Here is a 20,460-nt window from a genome sequence, read left to right as displayed (position 1 = left end):
TGTAATCTCAGCTACTTGGGAGGCTGAGGTAGGAGAATCGCTTGAACCCGGGAGGCAGAAGTTGCAGTGAGCTGAGATTGCACCACTGTACTCCAGCCTAGGTGACAGAGCGAGACTCCGTCTCAAAAAAAAGAAAAAAAAAAACTGAGGAAAGATACAATTTGGTGCCCATATGGGAAAAACAACTGACTTGAACTTCACACTATAAAGAGCAATTCTAGGTAAACTACAGATCTAAATGGGATGGGTAAAAATATAAATTGTGTGGAGGATAATCCAAGAGAATATCTTCAAGATTTCAGAGAAAAGAAATCTAAACACTTACACATGGGTACTAACCCAAAAGGAAAAGAATGATACATTTTACAACATTAAAATTAAGATCTTGTGTTATTAGAAGAAACCATTAGGAGAATGAGAAGGAAAGTTACATACACAGTGGGAAAGGATTTTTAACACCTATGACTGACAAAAAGCCTGTATCAAAAAGAATATCTAGAACTTCACAAAACAAAAAAAGCAAAATAAAAAAAACCCTTCATCAAAACAACCAAAACCAAAAAACCAACAACCCAAGAAGCCAAAATGACAAGTAACCCAATAAAGAAATGGACAAAGAATTTAAACAGGAATTTCACAAAGGAGAAAATCCAAATGGCCAAAAATAATAAAAAACCCTTAATTTTATTACTAATCAAGGAAATGAAAATCAATTGATTCTATACTCCAGAATGGGTAAAAATTAACTGGGTATTGGAGAGAATGTGAAGCAACAAGAATTTTATGTACCATTGGAGGAGGAAGAAATTGGTACAACCACTTATTTTAGCATTACCCAGTCAAGATAAACATATACATAATCCTATGACCCATCAATTTAAAGGATATACATCCAAAGAAATATGTACGTATGTGAACCAGGAGATAAACTATAATGATAGCAGCATGTATTATTTCTAATAGCCTCAAACTAGGAACAAACTGTATGTATCCTAACTGTAGAAAGGGTATAAAATTATATGACAGCCACAAAATGGAGTACTACACAATGATAATAAATGAGTACAGCTACTTGCAACTGCAGGGCTGACTCTTGAAAACACAACACTGAGTGAAAAAACCTGACTCAAAAAGTAGGCAGCATAAATTCTAAGGTAAGGAAATAAATAATTGCCATAAAAGAGGGTATAGTGATTTCCTTGTCAAGAGGGAGGGGCTCCTGACCCGGAATGGGAGCCTGAAGGACTTCTGAGGTGTTCTTGACCTGTGTGGCGGTTACATGGGTGTTTGCTTTATACATTAATGTTATTGTTGTTAAGGGTCTATGTACCTTTCTCTATACTTTATTTTTCATAATAAAAAAAGGTAGGAGAGAGGAAGATAGAGAGGGAGGGTCTGGAAGGCAAAAATTTCTAAGTTGTTGAAACTAGGCTTTGTCAAAATTGAAAAGGAATCATGGGTTCTAAAATGTTTGTATACATCTTAGAGTAGGAATAGCTCAGAAGATAATGTCAGATAGATTTCCCATCATTGGAGAAGAGGATAAAACTGCCAAATACTGAAAGAGTAAGTGGCTCCATGATGGGGCTAGATCCCTGAGAAGAGGTGTAGTATTCTGGAGTAGAGGAACAGGAAGGCAGATGGAAAGAAACGATTGTTGAGCATGTTAGTGCCCATGAATCCCGCTTTTTCTCACCTCCAAGCCTGTATATATGCTGTACCTAGCCAGCTCTTGCCATCACTCTTCCCCTCCAAGGAACTCCAGCCCTTCCCCCGCTCCTTTCTAAGAGTTGCCCATCCCCACTCGGCAGGGTTACATGGCATGGTACCTCTCTGCTCTCCATTCCACAGACCAATCTTTCACCTTCTGTAGACAAGTGACCCCTATGTTACAGGCTATCTGGCCGAGGTCTGGACAAGGGAGAACTGAGAATACACTGGAGGGTCTCTCCAGAGAGGAGACAAAGATAGAACACTGGATGGGGCTTTCCTCCCCAGAGGTCCTTCCCTCAGTAGTCTTGGAGAGGGGTGAGCAAGGAAAGAAGTGAGTTTGTCTGAGTCGGGGCTCAGCACAAGTTCCTATCCCTACTTTTAACCCAGGCCCTCCCTACTCCAGAGAAGTTGAGTGGGGTAGGTATTAATAGTCTCATTTTATCAACTAGGAAGCATAAACCCTGAGAAATAAATACCTTACTTAAGGTTAACAAAGGCAGAGTTGGATTACAAATATTGGTCTCTGGAGTCCAGGGTCTGCCTATAGACAGGAGGTGAGCACTCCAGAATTACTTTGTTAACAGTCATCTTCTGCACTGCCTGCCCCCTCCCCCACCCAGCCCCCACCCCCACCAGACCCAGGTAGACACAGATGCTATCCTCAAATATGGAAATGTACAGTTTCTAAGACCTTGTTTGAGGGGAATATGGGAAAGGGCCAAAAGACAGGAAGTAAAGTATTTTGGGATAATATCCATTGTTGGTCAGAGTGCTCAAGAGTCAAGACGTGGTGTAACCAATCCTACGTGGGAAGCTGTTCACGCAGCCCGGAGTCCTAATGTCCTGGAGCATAGCTATCCTTCTGCCTTCTACCTTTTCCTCTCTGGCCCAACCAGAGCTCCTGAAGATCACAGACGTGCAATTCAACAAGTCTGTAGGGAGTGCTTGCTAGGAACGCTCAGTAGCTACTAAGCAACACTGTCCTGGCTATGTTGGAGTGGGGGTCTGTAGCAGAGGTCAGGGGGGAGAGAGTCAAGAGTTACTCTGGATTCAGGCCCAGGACTGTTTGGGGACACACATAGAAGTTCATGTCCCTTTCTTGCTCTTAAAGACATCCACATTCACTGATTTGGCATGTAATTATCAAGGCCTTCCTTTCGGCTGAGGAGACCCCTCTGGAAAGAATGGTATCCATTTCTTCCTGGCAGTGTTCACCATTCTCCAAACCACTGACCTGCGGCCTGGTTCATGAAATGGTGGGTGGCTACTAGACAAAGATCTCTGAACAAACCTGTCCTTCCATAGTCCTATTCCTGGAAGTCTCAGTGAGTCTACACCAGCCCTGGAAATGAGGAATTCAGGGGCCAACTCCCATCCTCAGCTGAGTTATTTCCAAGGAACTGGACTGCTCCGGCATCTGCCCTGTGAACACGAGCTCCAAAGCAGCACAGTCTGGCCTTGGCTCAGGTGCCAAGTAACTACCCAGACCTCAGGGCACCTCCCATATGCATGGCTCCTTACCTCAGGCTCCCACCAAAGTCCAGGGGACCTCCTATACCATGCCTGATGAGGCTGGGAAACAAGGGGAGAAGTCAGGGAAGAGGCCATAATAAGCCTTAGCCTATTCCTGAGGTTGGTTTGTCTACTGACTTGACCATTTCTTGGAGTTCCAGTGCCAAGTTCCAAAGGCCCATTCTACCCATAAAGAAGAGGCTCACCCGTTCCAAGAACAGCCGAAACCAGCTCACTCATTTATTTGACTGAGAACATTACGGAGGACAACAAAATTAAAAATTCTTTCATAAAATTCCTATAGAAAACTCAGTCATAGGGCAAATACTCAGTTCTCTTTCCCATATCACTGAGGATTGAGAGCTCCCAATATTCTTTGGAGAATAAGCAGTAGTTTTGCTGGATGTTGCCAGGACTCAGAGAGATCATCCATTTACACATTCAAACCAGTAGTTCCTATTGCACATATTAACATTACTTGCCCCTAGCACCCTAAATATATGGTACCTCAACAAATAACTTAAAGATTTCCGTGTGGCATGAAACCATTTCAATTTGAACTAATATCCTTGGAAAAAATCACATTATTACAAGTTTTAATAAATACAGTAAGAAGAGCTGGCATTTTTCTAAAATACTGAATTTCAGATCTGGAGTTTATTCCATAAATAGGTTTCTTTTCATTTGCTTGCTTTCTTGGATACATTTGCTCAAGTATTATTCTCTATGAAGTGAACTCTTTCATAGATACCATATAAAAACTGTATTAATATGTGCCTCATTATAGAAGCAGCTGGAAGAACTGGATCACACAGTTACCTAACTGAAAAGTAACTTAGGAAAAAGCTCTGCTTTTTGTAAAACTTTAAATCACAGGCTGAAGAATACCAAAGAAACATTTATATAGAACTCCCACTAGAAATTTTATAAATATATATGTAGCATATTTATATATATTATATTTGCCTCACCAGTAGATTTTCAGCAAGTCTGGCTGGAATGATGCTATCATGGAAATAAATATTAACAAAAGAATTAATGAGTATCCACAGGTTTACAAGATTTCTTCTGGAAAATAATCATAAATTCAAATTATATTATAATTTGCAGTTTACACAATTTTAAAAGGGAAGAAAGATGTCTTTCTTTTTAGCCTCATTTGGAAAGTAAGAACAGCCACCAACCCCCAGGTGTGGAAAAGTTGTTGGCTGAGTGACAATACTTGGTCACAACATTGAAAAGAAGTATTTACACCATTCTGGGAAAGTACCAAATATTAGAAAAAACAAAAACAGAAACAATCCCTAGTAGCATTCCTTGGCGTGCAAAGTCAGCAGGAAATGATTATCCATTGACAGTTTTCATGATAAGTCTTGGAAGCATTCAAAAAGCAGAGGGAATCATTGGGGATTGTTCAGATTAGGTTCTGTGGGATGCCTTGTTCTTAATTTAACTCTGAGTTCCAGGATTTCATTCCCTTTATAACATCTCTAACAGGGTCATGTTCAATTTAGTGCAAGTGCAAAATGAAAATGAAATGAAACCAACAAATACATTAGGAGCGAAGGCTGATCATTAAGATCTGTAGTCTTTCCGAACTGTGTGGGCCATCCAGTTAACTTTAGTAGTCCAGCTTTCCCTGAGCGCCTCATCAAATTTTTGCTTAAACTGTTTGAGTGCTTCTTCTTCACTCTTCCCTAATGCAAGGGAGTCCTAAAATGGAAGGGGGAAAATATGATTTTATATAACTTTAGTAGAGATGTGCAAATATCAAAGTCTGCAGGAGGCTGGATTGGTTGTGCCTCCCCAGCCACCATCAGGCAGCATGCTTCATGTTCTTATTTAAATATCATCTGCAGGAGGCAGAGGGAGATAATATGACTTCTTCCAAAAGGTTTTTGAAGATGAAAATAATTTGTAATTACTGCAGGACACATAGCTGCTTGCCACTACCACCCAAATCCAGTAAGATGACTCAAGACCTACTAAGACCCTGGCAAGAAAAAGGCAGACTGTGTAAAACCAAGGTGCCAACCGGCTCCTGATCTGCGATCTTTCAGTAATGTGAGTAAGAAAGCTACAGCCCAATACCAGTCTTCTTTATGCCCCTTCTACTGATGGGAAAATCTTCTGGGTTACAAGCTACTCTTCAAAATTCCTCCTTTATGTACTTCCCAGATTCTTTCCCTCCTGGCTAAGAACCATCTTAGAGGAAATGACTTTGTTCTACTCCCTTCAGCCACTTGAATAAAACAGGCAGCTAAAACTGAGCTCAATGCCCACAAAGTCCAAGAGAGAAGGAAAAGTGGTTTTATACCTTAAGATACTGTATATCTTTGACTGATGTGAGTTCAGGAAGCCCTGCAGTCAACATCAGCGCAAAGAGAGTAATGAAGAGATTCCCATGCCGTCGTAAAATCAGATATGCATCCTCACAACACTGGCGGAACCTTTGGGTGATACAGCAAACCACATGAGCACAGTGTTAGAGGAGAGAGAGCACATTTCATACAGGAAATTAAGAAAACATAGCTAGACTTTCTGTTAGAATAAGAAAATTCCTGCTGAACTAAAGGTTCATTTCTGATTTTTACTTCTGTGAAAATTGTCCCAGGACTAAAATCTACATAAAACAATCAATCAATCTAATATCACAAATATATTTTTCAAAAACAAAACTAAACAGAAATTCTATGACGAAAGGCTATTACATTTTTATTAGTAATATAGACTTTTTAATTCTATGAGACACAAGAACTGATTATTAAATCAGTTATAATTATAATCCACAAGGATTTCTGAACATACTTCTGGGTTCTGTATTTGTGGTCTGATTCCAGAAACTAATTTTTTTAATGTCTCCTCAATCAGTGTCAGTGCTTTTGCTCCTTCCTGTCATCCTGCCTTCCCTCTCTCTCCTCTTCAAGATGGTCCTTCAAGAGGATCATCCAATGTTTTTTTTTTTTGAGAGGGAACCTTGCTCTGTCTCCCAGGCTGGAGTGCAGTGGCGTGATCTTGGCTCACTGCCACTTCTGCCTCCCAGGTTCAAGCAATTCTCCTGCCTCAGCCTCCTGAGTAGCTGAGATTACAGGCGTGCACCACCACACCTGGCTACTTTTTGTATTTTTAGCAGAGATGGGGTTTCACCATGTTGGTCAGGCTGGTCTCAAACTCCGACCTCCAGTGATCTGTGTGCCTTGGCCTCCCAAAGTGCTGAGATTACAGGCGTGACCTACCGCGCCAGGCTGAGGACCATCCAATCGTATCCGCTTACTTTGCCAAAGAGAAAACTAGACCCACTGAGGTATACTCTGCAGAAACCCAAACAAAACTATAAAGGATAGTGACAATCATTTGTTAAGTATGTGTTGGTTCCATGATATGTCTCTAACCATCATAGTAGCCCTTAATTTCATATTTTTGTCCCCATTTTAAGATGAAACAAAGGCAAAAAGACAAGTATTATGCTTGGGAACATGTAGGTAGTCAGTAATAGATCAGAGATTAAAAAATTTGCCCTGAATTCTGGTTCCTTTACAGTACTCCATACACAATGACAGCAGATGTCTTTTCAGCATCTTCCTATCAACTGTCTTAATAGTTTCAGAGAATGTTCTGAAACAGGTAAAAGGTAGTATATTATTGGAATAAAATACAGTAACTATTTTAAATTTCTAGCATTCTGTTTCTCCTATCTGAGAATTTCTGAACCAGCACAATAATCTGACAGGCAAATTCCCCCAAAAGCTTCCTATAATCAGACTGAATATCTCCCAGATCCAAATATATCTCAGCTAAGAAATGCTGGTCCACCTGGTCAGATAAGAAAATGTTAGAAGTGTTCAGCCTTGGCACAAGGGCAGTACTCACCGGCCAAACTTTTCTGTATTTCCTGTTTTTCCTTGTTGAATGACATGGATGAAATCATAGGTAAGAATAAAAGGCACTCGCTCCCTTTTAATGCCAAACTTAGATTTGAAATTTCCAAGAATATGTCCAAAGTCAATGTGGAAGAGCTGGAAAACAAATGGGATTTAATTTCCTTCATTTTTCTGGTGAGTTCCAAATATAAAGGCAAAACCTCCATAGTCCTGGACCCCCAGGAACTATACCCATCCTCATCTGAGCCCTTTTCCCTCTATTTATAGCCCACTGAGCCAGGTGAGGAGAGACCATGTCTAACACTCTTAAGACTTTTACAATCAATAATAAATAACCCTGATATTAAACTGTAGATACCTAGTGGAAAAGGAGACTCTTTAGTAAGAAAAATACATCCAAAGAATTAAAATGTCTGATTTTTAAAAAGTCAAATAGTTCTATAAAACATAACAAGGAAAGAGTACACGTTGGGTGTGGTGGCTCATGTCTGCAATCCCAGCACTTTGGGAAGCTGAGGCAGGAGGGTAACTTGAGCCCAGGAGTTCAAGGCCAGCCTAGGCAACATAGCGAGACCCCATCTCCACAAATGAAGGAAAAAATTAGCCAAGCATAGTGGCACAAACCTGTGGTCCCGGCTACTCAGGAGGGTGAGGTGGGGGAATTGCTTGAGCCTAGGAGGTCGAGGCTGCAATGGGCCATGATCATGCCACTACACTCTTGTCTGGGTGACAGAGTAAGCCCCTGTCTCAAAAAAAAAAAAAAGTACATCCTTACCCTACTAGCTCCCCATATTGAGTGCTAATCTTTAGAGGTAACTTCTTACTCTTCTCACTAGGTGTTTTTCCTGGTGTCTGCCTCAATTTTTCTAAATAATATGTTTATATTCATTTTTGCTCCCTAATTGTATATTACTATTCTTATTATGGAAGATAAAGATTTAGTACTTTTATGCTAACATAATGCTACACATTGTGGCACATTATGTCATAATTTCTGGTTACATCAATATTCAGTGTTTTTATTTTTCACATGTTGTTCACCTTTTTTCCTTGAGAAAACTGTATGCATGTATTCATTCATTCATTTAGCTTAGTGTTCTATGACCTTACCATTAATTCTTCCCAAACTCTCCTTAAAAATCTACAAACCAAACAACAACAACAAATCTACAAATCATTTTCAAAACTGTTTTCCAGACAGTCAGGTAATCTACTGGTTTCTAGCTGGGCTGATTGTTCTCTGGTGCTGCTGCAGAGCCATCATCCTAGGCCTTCCCTTTCCCCTTCTCCCATTTGGAGCCCGTTTTCTGTGTCCCACATCACATTCTCTTTTGGTTGAGACCAGGGTTTCTCAATACTGGCACTACTGACATTTTAGGCCATATAATTCTTTGATATGGGGTTCTGTCCTGTATGGGTGTTTAGCAGCATCCCTGGCCTCTATCCACTAGACTACCCCACCCCCCAGTTATGACAACTAGAACTGTTTTCACATATTAACAAATGTCCCCTGAGGGAAAAATCACCCCACTTGATAATTATTGGTTTAGGCACTTGTTTTGGTAGATGTCCTTATTCTGGCAGCCGCTGAGAAAAGATGCAGAGGAGTGACAAGTTTTGTGATGCTGCAAGTTGGAAAAATGTCTTCATTCTCCCCTTTATACTTGACTGGGCGTGGTGGCACATGCCTGTGGTCCCAGCTGCCTGGGGAGGCTGAGGCAGGAGAATCACCTGAACCCAGGAGGCAGAGGCTGCAGTGAGCCGGGATCACACCGCTGCACTCCAGCCTGGGCGACAGAGCAAGTCTCTGTCTCAGAAAAAAAAAAAAAAAAAAGTTTGGTTATCGAATTTTAGGTTAGAAATCATTTTCCCTCAAAATTATGAAGTCTAATGTGCACTGTCTTATAACTGCCAATGTAGCTATTGAGGAGCCAAGTCATTTTGACTTCTAAACTCTGGTATGTGGCCTGCTGTGTCTCTGGGAAAGTTTTAAGACTTTCTCTTTATGTCTGATGCACTGAAATTTCACAGTGTAGGTCCTTAGTAAGGGTGTTTTTCTTCCGTTCTCAGAGAATTTTTGTGCTATTTTGACTGGATATTCATGAACATTGGCTCTGGGAAATGTCTTAGTATTATTTGCTTAGTAAGTGCCCTTCTTTCCTCTTCTTTTTTTTTTTTTTTGAGACGGAGTCTCGTTCTGTCGTCCAGGCTGGAGTGCAGTGGCGTGATCTCGGCTCACTGCAAGCTCCACCTCCCGGGTTCACGCCATTCTCCTTTCTGGAATTCCCATTAGGCTGAGAGTATACCTCCCTGGACTGAGTCTCTATTGTTTCTGGATCTTTCCTCTATTTATCATATTTTTTTGGAGATATTAAGGCATGGTGGATTAAAAAAAAAAGAATATGAGCCAAACTGCCAGGGTTAAAATCCTGATATGTCTACTCTCTGTTGCCTTAATATCCTCACTTGTAAAATGGGGCTAATGCCACCACTCTATAAGGTTGTCATCAGGCCTGAAGGCATTAGATTATATATAAAGCACTTACAACTATGCCTGCCACAAAATATTTACACTATTTCTATTTTAACTTTTTGTTTGTTCCTATTTCTAGGACCTCTATGTGCTGATTGTAAAAAACAGAATCTTATTATTACTTTAAAGATACAATGTATTTTTTTGCTTTGATTTTTAAAATCACCCTCTGTTTACTGCAGTTACCCTGTTTTCCCAGAGTTCTTTTCTTTTCTTCCCTATTTTGCTTGTTTGGTTTCTGTCTTTCATGGTAGAGGTTTCCCTTAAATGTCTGCTAATCCAGTAGAGAGTAGAATGGTGGCTGCAGGGGCTGGGGAGATACTGGTCAAATAATACAAAATTTCACTTAGGAGGAATAAGTTCAACAGATCTGTCTTACAACATGGCAACTATAGTTAACAACAATATATTGCATTCCTGAAAACTGCTGAAAGACTAGGTTTTAAATGTTATCATCACAAAAAAAGATAAGTATGTGAGGTAATACACAGGTCAGCTCAATTTATCAAGTCCACAATGAAGACATGTTTCAAAACAATATGTTGTAAATGGTAAACATACATAATTTTTGTCATTTTTTAAAAGTATATTAATCCTTAGCTGACCATTCATATTTAACAATGAATCACTAAAAAGCTGAATGAAAATTCTATGTACATGGTAGGCTTGCTTGTTGATTGGTGGACTTCCTTGTAGAGAAACTAGGGAGAAATCTCACCTGTTAGATCTGCAGGACTTTTCAATGGAACCAATCAGATTTCTAGAATAGAATCACCTAGTCTCTTGCTGAGGGTCAACTATACATCTGGCTGCCACTGTTCTTAGAATAAAGCAAGTGGAAGTGGCTGCAGATTGTACCATTTACTATGCCAACTTTCACTCCATTTCCATTTTTAATATGGGACCCTTTCTTGTAGTCTCTGTAGAAATAAGTGTGCTTGAGTCAGAACCAGTTTCTTCAGAGAATAAATCTCTCTCCTTCTTGGCACAGGGAAGGGGACTTGAGTGCCTAACTGTTCCATATATAAACTGCCAACTAGTTCTATTTCAGCCTCTTTCTATATCCCTCCTTGAACAGTATACATGGTGCCTCTGATTCCAGAGCTTTTATGAGACTTGCGTACCCCTTTACAAGTACTGACTTTCTATTTTCTCAGTTCTGCTAAGTCACTGCCACTTCTCTATCTCACTTTCTATCACCCCCAAGTCTGGTAATATGTTTCACCCACTGTGGCCTATTTTCCTATTATCTTTGACTTCTTGAGTTTATATATTTCTTAATTCCTTATTATTGTTTTAAAGGTGTATCAGAAGAAAATGGAGATAAATCTAAGTGTTTAATGTGATTGGCCGGAAGTCCAAGGGAATCCTTTTAAGTATGGACACAAGATTCCTCAATCGTACATGGTGCATTCATGTATTATAGTGCATTACAAATTCATTCTACGTCAACTCTCAAAGCCCAAGCCAGAACTAATCGAGATTTCCCAGGAGATACAAAACTCTGGGTCCCTCATAGAACCAAAGTTCACACAATGACCCAGAGAGATTTTCATTCTAGTATGCCTCTAGTGTGGGAATTCCTAGGGGGGCTAAACTGAAAAATTATCTAAGATATCTCATCTGTTTTTGCTTAATATAAAAAGTGTTTACAAACATGTCACTCTGAAAAATGAAATTTTCATTTGAAAACTTAAGTACTTTATAAACAACACGGTCTAGATTCCCTAGGTACCCCAGAATGCTATTACTCACACGACTATTCTCCCTTCTCCCATATATGATTAGGTATGATGTTCTAAAAGAGCAAATAACTCAAGTGGGGTTCATCCACACTCTTTTTTTTAAGCATTGGTAATCTTTAAATTTAATACATCCAGTACATTATCCACTCCTTCTGTTAGGTACAAATGTATCCCAAATACTATTTCTTATATTGAAAGAACAGGCCACTTCAACTACAAAAATTTTTTCAATAATTTTTTTTGAGATGGAGTTTCACTCTTATTGCCCAGGCTGGAGTGCAGTGGGAGGATCTCGGCTCACTGCAACCTCTGCCTCCTGGGTTCAAGTGATTCTCCTGCCTCGGCCTCCCAAGTAGCTGGGATTACAGGCACCTGCCACCATGCCTGGCTAATTTTTATATTTTTAGTAGAGACGGGGTTTCGCCATGTTGACCAGGCTGGTCTCAAACTCCTGACCTCAGGTAATCCGGTCGGCTCGGGATCCCAAAGTGCTGGGATTACAGGAGTGAGCCACCACGCCCAGCCTTCAGTAATTTTTTAAACAAATAAATGCTTACCATCAAGCAAGCAAACAAATGAATACATGTAGTAGACTATATATGAAACAAGAGGTGGTGAGAAATTGAAGTAAAGACAAAGATATGACACTGAGAATCACAAAAGAATCCGGCTGAGTTGCACAAGAGATTATGCTATACATAAGTAATAGCATTACTAAGGCCCTTGGCAAATCCTGAGGAGCAGCTCACCTGGCCAGTTTTTTTGACCATGATGTTGTCACTATGTCTGTCACCAATCCCAAGGACATAAGAAGCTACACAGTAGCCAGCACAGGACAGTGTAAATTCCTCAATGGCTCGGTCCAGGTCATCCCTGAATAAGAGAAAAGAATAGAAGCAAAAAAGGTTTTCAGCCTCCAAGCGTGTAGAGTGAGACCCAAACCATACCTCTGGTTCCTTTTTAATTGTGAGGAGAACACAGAGCTGCCAAAACCATGTGAGAGAACATGTGGATCAGCCAAGGGGAGTGTGGGTGGTCTTCACAGGGGCTGGGCTAAGAGAGCTGCCTTCAAAGACATTAAATAACCGGGCCTTAGACATTCAAACGTCCTGGGAGCTGTGTTTCCGTGGGGCTGTGAATAGGCTCATGTTCACAGTATTTAGAAGAGACCATGGCTTTGCTAGATCATGCTGGGGGTTGGGAGCATTTTTGTTAATTTTGACCAAAGACTGACTACAATTTCATGTTTAAGAGTTAAGCACTGCAGTTTCAACCATTTAAGTCACTGATTTCAATTAGAAGTAAGTAATAGAGATTCCCTGGAGACAAGGCCTTAAGATCAAAATTTGGAAACTGATTTGCATATTACAAGTTCTCGATAAAATGTGTCTGACTCTGAAGTCTTTAGCCAAAAATACTTGCAGACCATTTCTCCCTCACACTGTGAAGTTCTTTTATTTCCTATATATTAGTGCTTTTCTAACACCATAGCCATAATTCCAAGCATTGCATTTTTTAGTTTGGAGAAATCACAATCTACAAACTCATTAAAAACTCACTTAAGTTCATATATTCACATAATTAGAGAAGTTGATGCACTTGAACAAAGGCTTCAATATGTTATCTTTAAATACTTAAATTCATAGATTGTAACCTTACTGCAGGGCTCCAAAATTTGATTTAGATAAAGTAGAATTCAACATTCACCATCTACAAGACTTTATGAAGGGCTATGTGTCATTTTGTTCTAACAAGAAATGAAGCAATAGATAAAAAACACTAATATTTCCTCTAACACACTGCTGACTTCTATTGGGAGCATATAGTATTTGTTTGGCTGTTTGTACAGAAAAATGATAATTACACAGAACAAACTAACCCAGAATTGTATTCTTTAAGCCAGTTCAGAAGGGCATCTTTGTTGAAGGCTGCTGCAGCAGCCACATTGCTACTGTTCAGCTGAATGTCAGCAATTGTTTCAGAGGTGCTCACAACTTCAATGAGGCCAGAGCGATCTCCTGTTGCTAAACAGCCATAAGGCAACATCCTGGAAGGAAAAAAATTGGCATAAAGAGTCATATTTTCCTTAAAATGAAACATTAATTTGGTAAGATTTTCCCTTTACTTTTTAAAAAAAGTTTTATTATTATTGATATACTTGCCATTACTATATTATTGTCATATGGAAAAACACAAGTTCTACCAAAGGAGTAAATCTCTTGGCCCACAGAAGGAGTAATTTACAAGGATTCCAATGTGCCAATTACATATAAAATTTTTTGTCTAATTATTCTGGTGAAACATTCTATTTGCTTGTATAGGTAGACAGAAGTACATTGGATCAAAGTCTTTCACTCTTACTCTACATTTTGGAGAAATAAACTACTCTTTATGGAATACCCAGTAAGTGCCATGTGCCAGACTAGGCACTATACATATTATCTTGGTTAAGGGAAACACCGTCCTTCTGGTGGCACGATCTCAGTTCATTACAGCCTCAACTTGCCAGCTTCCAGCCATCCTCTCACCTCAGCCTCCTGAGTAGCTGGGACTACAGGCATGTGCCACCACGCCAGGCTAATTTTTAAAAACTTTTTTTGACATAGGGTTTGGCCATGTTACCCAGGCTGCTCTTGAACTCCTGGGTTCAAGTGATCCTCTCACCCCAGCCTCCCAAAGTGCTGGGATTACAGGCGTGAGCCATCACACCACAGCAGCAAAAGCAATGCGACATCAGTGGGTTTTCATGCTGACTTCTCATTTCTTGAGTTGAGATTTTATCTCCCCAGTTGGATTGCAAACTCCTTGGAGACAGCAGCTTTAACTGAAAAGAGGTGACTGGGTATTTACAAAGGACTAGTCGTCTGTCAGAAAGATAAGAATTGATATTCTAACTAGACCAATACATTCTGAAAAATAGATTATCAATTAAATTTTTTGCTCAATTAATAGGTGGCAGTTTGCTTTGATTTGCACTTATTTGATGCCTAGTAAAGATAATTATTCTCAGATCTCTTTTGGCCATTTTTTTTTTAAGAGTCAGTGTGTCTCTTTATTGCCCAGGCTGAGTGCAGTGACATGATCATAGCTCACCATAGCGTCAAATCCCTGGGCTCAAGGCAATCTTCCCTCCTTTGGCTCCAGAGTAGCTGGGACTACAGGTGAGTGCCACTACGCCTGGCTAGTTTTTTTATTTTTTTATTTTTTGTAGAGATGAGGTCTTGCTTTGTTGCTAAAGCTTCTAACTCCTGGCTTCAAGTGATCCTACTGCCTTGGCCTCCTAAAGTGTAGGGATTACAGGCATGAACCATTGCACCTGGATCTTTTAAGCATCCTAAGATTTCTTCTGTGACTTAGCTATTTACATTCTTTGCCTATTTATTAGGGCTTTAGACATTTTCTTCAGTAACTTATATGAGCTCTTTGTATATTAATATTACCTTTTTCTCATTTTGGTTGCAAATATTTTCTCTAATTTCTATTATAATAACACCAAAATGGAATGAGATATCTTGAAAGGTTCAAATAAAGATCAGGTGGCTACAGAAAATACAACGGATGGAATTCATGCACTCAATAAATACTCGGGTACAGCTAACCAAGCATTGTGTTAGATCCTGGTGATACAGAAATAAGCAACAAACAAACAAACAAGAAAACCACAGCACCAGTCCCTACACTCATTGAGCAAATGTACAATGTGCATATGTGATCCCTGTATAAGGAAGCAGTGCCAGGAGAACATGGCAGGAGTCAAAAAAGACGTCCTGGCCAGTGCGGTGGCTCACACCTGTAATCCCAGCACTTTGGGAGACCAAGGTGGGCGGATCACGAGGTCAGGAGATCATCACCAGCCTGGCCAACATGGTGAAACCTTGTCTCTACTAAAAATACAAAAATTAGCTGGACGTAGTGGTGTGCTCCTGTAGTCCCAGCTACTTGGGAGGCTGAGGCAGGAGAATTGCTTGAACCCAGGAGGCAGAGGCTGCAGTAAGCCGAGACTGTGCCACTGCATTCCAGCCTGGTGACAGAGCGAGACTCTGTCTCAAAAAAAAAAAAAAAAAAAAAAAGACTTCCATGTGGAGGAACGACAGCAGGGCTGGAGGAGAGCACAAGGGGGAGCACAACAGAAAGATGAGGAAGACACAGTAAGCATTGAAAAGACCATGCAGGTCCCTGTTGGCCATGTAAGGACTTCTGTCATACTCCTAAAAGCACTGAGAAAGATTCCGAAGGACTTTACGAGCGACAAAGAGAGGCTGTATGTGTGTTGTGGGGAGGAGGGAGTATATGAGTGTGTTAGCATGTATCACAATCAGATAGTTTCTAAAATTAAACAGTTTCTAAAACTCCTTCAAAAAAACTGAATTATTTTATGCTTTTTTATTTATTTTTATTTTATTTTATCTATTTTTTGAGACAGAGTTTCACTCTGTCGCCCAGGCTGGAGTGCAGTGGCGCAATCTCGGCTCGCTGAAAGCTCCGCCTCCCAGGTTCACGTCATTATCCTGCCTCAGCCTCCCGAGTAGCTGGGACTACAGGCACCTGCCACCACGCCTGGCTAATTTTTTTTTTTTGTATTTTTAGTAGAGCCGGGGTATGCTTTTTTAAAAGCACTTTTCATCTGGGCACGGTGGCTCATGCCTGTAATCCCAGCACTTTGGGTGGCCGAGGCAGGTAGATCACTTGAGATCAGGAGTTCGAGACCAGCCTGGCCAACAAGCTGAAACCCTGTCTCTACTAAAAATACAAAAAGTTAGCCAGGCATGGTGGCAGGCGCCTGTAATCCCAGCTACTCGGGAGGCTGAGGCAGGAGAATTGCTTGAACCCAGGAGGCGGAGGTTGCAGTGAGCTGAGATTGCACCATTGCACTCCAGCCTGGGCAACAAGAGCAAAACTCCATCTCAGAAAAAAAATAATAATAAAAGCACTTTTCTAGTTCTAGCAAAATGAGGTTGGGAGCAGAACTGTCAAAATACAAAATAAGAGAATGAAGCATTCTCCTAATGCAGCATTAATGTTTTTAATGAGACCCCTTTTTCTTATCATGACATAACACATGTAAAGCAAACACTGCCAGGTTAAAGTGCACTTTCTCACTTTCCTGCATCTCCTCTCACTCCAGTTGCAGCCAAGGTAGGCAGAAGTCCAATAACTTCCTTTTCAAAAGCAGGCAACGATGAAAGCTTTCAGTGCCTCAAGGGTAGAATGTTCACAATGAGAAGGAAAAAACATCCTTCTCAGAGAGTTTGACAGAAGTCAAGCTGGGGACAAACTCTTGGAGCCCTGATCATCTCACCTAGGTACCCTCTGCATTCAACTTCTACACTTCTTATAAAGGCCAAGACTACAATTTCAGTAATGTTTACCCTCCTTTCTCAGACTTTCTGACTCGAGTAGCAATTCTCCTGCCTCAGCCTCCCGAGTAGCTGGGATTACAGGCGCCTGCCACCATGCCTGGCTAACTTTTTGTATTTTTAGTAGAGACAGGGTTTCAGCTTGTTGGCCAGGCTGGTCTCGAACTCCTGATCTCAAGTGATCTACCTGCCTCGGCCACCCAAAGTGCTGGGATTACAGGCATGAGCCACCGTGCCCGGATGAAAAGTGCTTTTAAAAAAGCACACCCCATCTCTACTAAATCAAACATTTAAATATGAAATAAATTCTACAACACGGGGATGGCAGCTCCATATCCTTACTCTAAACAGGTATATAGCAAGTTATCTGGCTTTAAAAATTTGTTTTACAACTTGTATATATTCATGGGGTCGAAGTGCAATTTTGCTACATTGATATATTGCACTGTGGTGAAGTCAGGGCCTTCAGTGCATCCATCACTGTAGCAACACACACTGTACCCACCAAGCAACCTGCCATCAACCACCCATGCCATCCCTCTAAGTCCCCACTGCTCATCAACCCACACCCCGCTTCTATGTGTATATATTATTTAGCTCCTACTTATGAGTGAGAATATGTGGTATTTATCTTTCTTATCTCTGATTTTGACTCTGACACAATGACCAAAGTCTGAGTAGTACTTTAGCCCATGGCTTCCAAAGGAGAAAAGTTTAAATCTTTTACCTAATGCTTGCATTATTTCCACCTTCTTCCTCCAACCCTCTGAGATGCTAACACCACTATCATTAAATAACTTTTGTATAGGTCTCCTAAAAGGGAAGTAGGCCAGATGTGGTGGCTCACACCTATAATCCTAGCACTTTGGGAGGCCAAGGTGGGTGGATTCCTTGAGTTAAGGAGTTCAAGACCAGCCTGGGCAACGTGGTGAAACTTTGTCTCTACAAAAAGTAAAAAAATTATCCAGGCGTGGTGGCAGGTGCCTGTGGCAGCTACTCAGGAGGCTGAGGTGGAAGATCACCTGAGCCCAAGGAGTTGAGGTTGCTGTGAACCATGATTGTGCCACTGCACTCCAGCTGGGGTGATACAGTGAGACCCTGTCTCAAAAAAAAAAAAGGGGGGGGGATGTAAAATGTAAACTTCATTAGTGTAATTCAGATATGAAGTCTTAATGGAGGCAACTGTCAAAAAATTGATTTCACATGTATTTGTTGGGGTAGAGTGGGGGTGTGCAGAGGACTGGCAAATCTACCCACGGCCAGATAGGTTTACATGTAGCGAGCCAATAAGATTTGCTTATTACTTGTTCACCAAAGGAGGTCAGGGAGTCCTAACACATCAGTGTCTTACAAATGATCTAAGTTGACATGAAAGATATCAAAAGAGTATTTTGGAACATCATAGAAAAATGAAAACGAGCAATATGCATTTTCATTCATGCAAACGTGGCACTGTTACAAGTACTAAAACGGTAATGTATAGAAGGTACCTCAAGATTTGGGATTGACCTTAAAAGAGTGTGTGCTACATGACCCACTTTAACCTAAACAGCTGGCCGAAAGAAAAAACAAACAAAATAGAAACATTGGAGCACATATATTTATGGAAACAGTAAAAAAGGTTTGGTGAGAAAAAGGTATCAGTTTGGAAATTAACTTAAAAAAAAATTAAAGTCCTTCATTTTTTAAAAACATGGGGTCAAAGTACAAAAAGTCAGCAAAGATCCCACTGGACAGACAAGTTCCTTTTTCTTCACACAATGCTTCCCATCAGCTAGACACTAGGTTTATTTCCAGCACTCCCACATGTGGTTGCCTCCCATTGTCTGAGGTCACAATGAACTTCATTTGATGCTAAATATGCTTTACATTTAGATATATAAAATCAAAACTAAGAGAGAATAACTTGGTTGGGGTTTTCAATTAGGCTGATGGAACTAAGAATGCCAGGGAACAGTCTTTAGCTTAGCTTTTCATAACTAAATGAGGCTCATCATATGGCCTGAATCTACTATTAGCAAAGGAGACCACTGTGAGGCTTCTGTGCTAACCTTGGAAAGAACAAATGAGTTACTAAACTTCAGCTTAAAGTTTCCCTCCTTTTTTGTGGGATCAGTCAAGTAAAAACATATTCCTGGGGGTTTACTTTATATAGGAGGAGTTGGTAAACTCTTCCCAGAATGAGCCAGATAATAAATATTTTAGGCACCACAGACTAAACACTCAACTCTGCAGTTGCAGTACAAAAGCAGCCATACATAACATGTAACCAAATGGCTGTGTGCCAATAAAATTTCATTTACAAAAATAGGTAGCCCAGGTCCAACTGGGTTTATGGTCCTCAAGCAGGCAGTTTATTCTAATGACCTATTCCCCTTATCTATGCAGTATACCTTATGAGTGTTTGAAAAACTTGCTACCTATTTAAAGCTACTAATTCTATTTTTACACAGCTGCATTAGAAATTCCTCCTAATTTAAAAGAAAAAATCTGTCATCCGTGGTAGCCACAGTGTCCTTTTTAGATGAATTATGATCTCTTTTCTTTATTCTAATCACATCTACAATCCCAAATTGCTTTTTCTACCTTTACACTACTGGAAAGTGTAACTTGGAAAAACCTAAAAATAAAAAATTATTTCTTTAAAAAAAAAAAGGAAATTTAGGTATTTTAGGCACCATTATACTTTGATAAACAAAGAGTAGTACTAAACATGTCTTACCACAATTGTTTTCTCACTTAGCCAGACTGGTAAAATAATAAGCAGACATTAATTTAGAGTCTGACAGTCCTGGATTTGAATTTAGCTCTGCCATTTAATATTTCTGTAACCTTTGTTTAAAATCTCTAGCACTTTAATTTTTAATGTGTTAAAAAGAAATAACATAGCCCCATAGAGTTGTAAGCCTATATATTACTTACGAGAAGAACTTAATACAATGCCTGGTTCAGTTAATAAACAGCAAGGGTTGCAAGTTTTAAAAATATATATACACATATGTTTCATAATCAACAGAATATAACTGAAACTTAAGAAATTAATCAGGAGATATTATAATCTCGCAGGAACAAAGTCGATCACAAGTCTAACCATTCCAGCAACCTTGTAAACCAAGTAGTTGTAGATACTAAATCACATTAAAAAAATGATCAAGTCCAAAGGTTTTATAAATAGGTGTGGTTAAAAAAGAAAGAAAAAGAGACCTCTAGGTTCCAAAAATAGAGATTTCTCACAGCAGTGGCTCAGGAAGTTAGACTTGGCTGACATTTCAATGCCCACCAAAAACAGTCACGGACTTAGGCCCATGAGGTAGGATCTGGACCCGACAAAGAACTGTTAAGAATAACACTCAAAATCCTAAGGAAACTGAACACTCGAACAAAGGATTCTTAGCAAAGCAATTTTACTTCTGCGCAGAGGGGTGCCTCCTTGGCCAGTTGCCATGAGAGCACACCTGAACAAAGGGGCACGAGAGCCTTTATTCCTGACGCAAGTCCTGCCCCTGCATTCTTTCCCCATTGGCTGGGGTCGGGTCGTACAATCTAAACTACTCCCGGTTGGCTAAACATTTGAATTTTTTAGATAGGGTGGGCACGTTAAGAAAAAGTGGAGAGGAAGGGTAAGGGGTGTCTGTAATGAGCTAGAAAGTTAGTCCTCTTTCTAAATAAGGAAAGGAATGTGAGCTGGTACTGATAACGCTTGGTACTGTGGTGCGCCT

The 20,460-nt window shown here is 40.2% G+C and overlaps 1 protein-coding gene across 3 annotated transcripts in view; it reads right to left on the bottom strand.

The window, feature by feature from the left end:
- Nucleotides 1–3,430: 3,430 nt before the first annotated feature.
- Nucleotides 3,431–20,460, bottom strand: part of PIK3CB (phosphatidylinositol-4,5-bisphosphate 3-kinase catalytic subunit beta) — a 187,632-nt gene continuing 170,602 nt past the window's right edge. For all 3 annotated transcript variants that reach the window (XM_030816749.1, XM_030816751.1, XM_030816752.1), the window contains 5 exons: nucleotides 13,264–13,431; nucleotides 12,134–12,257; nucleotides 7,096–7,241; nucleotides 5,543–5,675; nucleotides 3,431–4,938 (listed from right to left, as the gene is read on the bottom strand). In XM_030816749.1, the coding sequence (XP_030672609.1) occupies nucleotides 4,801–4,938; nucleotides 5,543–5,675; nucleotides 7,096–7,241; nucleotides 12,134–12,257; nucleotides 13,264–13,431 (709 nt within the window). In that variant the 3' untranslated portion in view covers nucleotides 3,431–4,800. The remainder of the gene's footprint in view (nucleotides 4,939–5,542; nucleotides 5,676–7,095; nucleotides 7,242–12,133; nucleotides 12,258–13,263; nucleotides 13,432–20,460) is intronic.

Source organism: Nomascus leucogenys, chromosome 8, assembly GCF_006542625.1.
Source record: "Nomascus leucogenys isolate Asia chromosome 8, Asia_NLE_v1, whole genome shotgun sequence".
NCBI classification, from domain to species: domain Eukaryota; kingdom Metazoa; phylum Chordata; class Mammalia; order Primates; family Hylobatidae; genus Nomascus; species Nomascus leucogenys.
Note: the sequence above shows the minus strand (reverse complement) of the source record. Positions and strands in the feature narration are given on the sequence as shown.